The sequence below is a fragment of the Crocodylus porosus genome, unplaced genomic scaffold (assembly GCF_001723895.1).
Source record: "Crocodylus porosus isolate Cpor-Errol unplaced genomic scaffold, CroPor_comp1, whole genome shotgun sequence".
Taxonomy (NCBI): domain Eukaryota; kingdom Metazoa; phylum Chordata; order Crocodylia; family Crocodylidae; genus Crocodylus; species Crocodylus porosus.
In genome coordinates, this window is record NW_017728943.1 from 113,060,069 (window position 1) to 113,063,919 (window position 3,851).

Consider the following 3,851-nt stretch of genomic DNA (forward strand, 5'->3'; position numbering starts at 1 on the left):
ATAATTTTCTCAAACAGCTTACCTAGGATTGAGGTAAGACTGACTGGCCTATAGTTTCCTGGGTCCTCCTTCCTCCCCTTTTTGAAGATTTATTCATTTCTGGATCACAATCAAAGTGATAAGAGGCAACATACGTCAGTAACTGTAAATGACCTACTCTTCCTTGAACAACTTTTACTGCTAATATTTAGGGCAAAAGGAAATTACTTACGTTTGCCATATTCCTAACGTGACCGAGGCCAACCACAACAGCCCAACAATAAAAAATTTGGGAAGATAAAAAGTTAAACATTTTCTTTCTCCCTGTTGGAGCAAAAGAAAAGAGGTTAAGAGGAGGCCAATTCACATTTGAGTAACTGAGTTAAATACTGACACAGTAAAACAGTAATAAAGTTACTTCTGGCTCACTTACAAAGTACCTTTTAACAAAAAAAACAAACAAAAAACAAACAAACAAACAAACAAACAAAACACCAACCCAAAAAAACAACCAAACCAAAACCTGGAGATGTTAAAATACAAAGTCAGCTATATAATATATTAAGACATATTATTATCATTTGTTAAAAAAGACAAGGTGGCAGATTTCGGACACCTTGTTTCCAAAGTTAAAAGTACTTTGATTCTGCAACTACAGAATATAGGTCCTACAATAGTGCTGTGCTCCAGAATCCAATTTTTGGTGTTTTTTACAATTTCTTTTGCAAACAAAACATACATACAAACCCTTAACCTACTGGTACCTGGGGAGAGGCCCAGGGAGGTGGGAGGGGGTTGGAAGGTGGGACAAGGGGCAGGGATCTGTCTCTTTGCCCTGTATCACTGCCTTCCCTGCCACTCCAGCACTGCAGGGAAAGAATTTAAGATGACCCCCTGCATAATAATTAGATATGGAAAATTATTAACAAATGTATACAGTTTTCCACATATAGAATCCAATTACTGGGGAGTTGTTTTAAATTCAAAAGTTGTCTTGGATTCAGGTAAATATGGTATATAAAAGACATGTGAACTGCACTACTGAGCTCAGAATAGCAAGTTTCCCAGTCGATCAATTTTGACCAGAAAACAACATTAACATAACACGATTTGCTGGCTGGGGAACTGGCTCCTCAGTAGGACTCAGAGGGTGGTGGTCGATGGGAGCCAAGCGTCTTGGTGCGCTGCGATCAGTGGGGTCCCTCAAGGCTCTGTCCTAGGGCCTATATTATTTAACATGATCTTCATCAATGATGTGGACAGTGTTGTCAGAAGCAGACTGGCCAAGTTTGCTGATGACATCAAACTCTGGGGTAAAGCACCCACACCTGAGGACAGGAGGGTGATCCAGGTGGATCTTGACAGGCTCAGGAAATGGGCGGACAAGAACCTAATGGTGTTCAATACCGAAAAATGCAAGGTTCTCCACTTTGGGGAGAAAAACCTGCAGCATGCTTATAGGCTTAGCAGGGCTACGCTGGTTAGCACTACAGATAAAAGGGACTTGGTTGACCACAAGATGAACATAAGCCTTCAGTGTGATGCTGCGGTTAGTAAAGCGAGCAAAATGCTGGCTTGCATCCATAGATGCTTCTCAAGTAAATCCCAAGACGTCATTCTCCCCTTGTACTCGGCTTTGGTGAGGCCACAGCTGGAGTACTGCGTCCAGTTTTGGGCTCTGCAATTCAAAAAGGATGTGGAAAAGCTTGAGAGGGTGCAGAGGAGAGCTATGTGCATGATCAGAGGTCAGGAAAACAGACCTTATGATGACAGGCTGAGAGCAATGGGGCTACTCAGCCTGGAAAAGCGCAGGCTCAGGGGTGATCTGCTGGCCACCTGTAAATTTATCAGGGGCGCTCATCAGGATCTGGGAGAATGTCTGTTCACCAGAGTGCCCCGAGGGATGACAAGATCGAATGGTCACAAACTCCACTGTGACCGATTCAGCCTGGACATAAGAAAGAACTTCTTCACTGTCTGAGCCCCCAAGGTTTGGAATAGACTGCTGCTGGAGGTGGTTCAAGCACCCACTTTGAACGCCTTCAAGACACATTTGGATGCTTATCTTGCTGGGATCCTATGATCCCTGACTTCCTGCCCCTCAGGCAGGGGGCTGGACTCGATGATCCTCCAGGGTCCCTTCTAGCCCAAATGTCTGTGAAATCTATTTACTATGTTAGTCTTTTTGCTTCTGGTTATACAAAGGAACAAAAGCTCAAATGAATTTGTAGCAACTGTTCATGAGTTAAGTCAGGATACAAACCTTAACATAATTTTGTAGCCCTGAATCCATTCAGTGATGAGCAAGAACATAGGAAGCAGAGCTATCTATGGTAGAAAATTGCAGTTTATCATACTGGACAAAATAAAGTGTCACATACTGTGAACAGAATCAGCTTTGCTGAGCCTCTCACAATAAGCATGCTTTCATTTTATCAGCCACTGAGGGGGTAGGGAGGTACTATATATATGCTATGTAAACACAGGGAGGAACTAAAGAGAGATACATCCATCAATCCGAGTCTCTTCACCAAATATTAGATATTGTCCTGTCTGTACCTGCACTCTTATCCCATGGTAGACACAGAGCCAAAACAGTAACAGTGCACACAAGAACAATGACTGGAAGAAGTCATCTAGCATTCCAGGAAACCAACTGTTCACCAGAAAAGAGAGGGGGAAAAATGGATCTGTAACAGAATAAAAGGAAAAAAGTTAAACGAGAAAAAGATGCACTTTTATCCATTATCAAAGGAAAACAGGCTTCAAGGTGGGGGGGGGAGCGGCATGTAGCAGGGGTACATGCACCAGGGGGCAATGTACAGGAGGCCAAGGGGCAGGGAGCGCAGTTTAAGACAAATCTCCAATTCTCTGCATGGGACACTGGAACAAAACTTTATAATTTTTCCACATGGAGAATCTAATGATGGGAGAATTAAGAAGTTGGAGTCATCTTGGATTTGGGTAAATATGGTAAGTGGCACTATAGTTTGCTAATGCTGAAAGTTAATTATGAATACAGGCATCCCCAACAGTGAATTTCAACAACAATCACCTAATGATTACCAGAGATTTCCAGGAGACTTGTTACCTCTCAGCTCTGTGTTCTTGGAGAACCTTGGCACAGGATGCAGCCCGTCTGACTCACAAAGGACTCGCCCCTGCCCTCCCCACCTCTGCCTGAACAAGAATCGATTACAGGAAGGACTTACAAAAGACAAGGAAAATGCAACGGGAGACGTACTTAAACCCCTACAGACAACGTTCATAAGAGTGAAGCAACTCCCCGGTCTCATTTACGTCAGAGATGGAACCAGATGACAACTCATTTAAATGGGAAATGGGATAGGCTTCACCTTCACTAGCATTCAGGATGGAGAACAGAGATTCCAAGACACAGACCGCACTGAATGTTGGGATCAGAAAAGCAGGGGAGCACTGCATGATGGGGGAGCCCTGCTCCAAATGCTAACCAACCCACATCTACACACACCCAGCTCAACATTTATCAAAACAATTCTAGTAATGACTCCTCAATTAGTACCCAAAACACTGAATCTGCATGTCTGTATTATGAGCTCCCTCAGGGTAATGCCACCCATAGTCAGGAGTGATCAGTTCCCATTATCCACCATATGAGCCAGTGGTTACCCCTAAACAAACCTAGTGTTCTCCCTTCAGCCATTGTTGATTCTCTACAAAACCCCTACCCAAGCTCAAGTTTCTGTCCTGGTGCTTGGATCCAAAAAGCTGCACCAATTCCACTCCTTTTCTGCCTGGCATCCATCCATTGATCGTGCTGAGGGCTCTGCCTGTCTGCAAGCTCCAACAAACACCTGGGAACCTTGACTGGTTCAAGCTTCGCTGAGTGG

The 3,851-nt window shown here is 43.8% G+C and overlaps 1 protein-coding gene across 1 annotated transcript in view; it reads right to left on the reverse strand.

The window, feature by feature from the left end:
- Nucleotides 1–3,851, reverse strand: part of TMEM181 (transmembrane protein 181) — a gene marked incomplete at its 5' end in the record, with an annotated part of 72,766 nt that overhangs the window by 14,912 nt on the left and 54,003 nt on the right. Inside the window, 2 exons of the mRNA XM_019548624.1 lie at nt 212–303; nt 2,539–2,669. Of these exons, the coding sequence (XP_019404169.1) occupies nt 212–303; nt 2,539–2,669 (223 nt within the window). The remainder of the gene's footprint in view (nt 1–211; nt 304–2,538; nt 2,670–3,851) is intronic.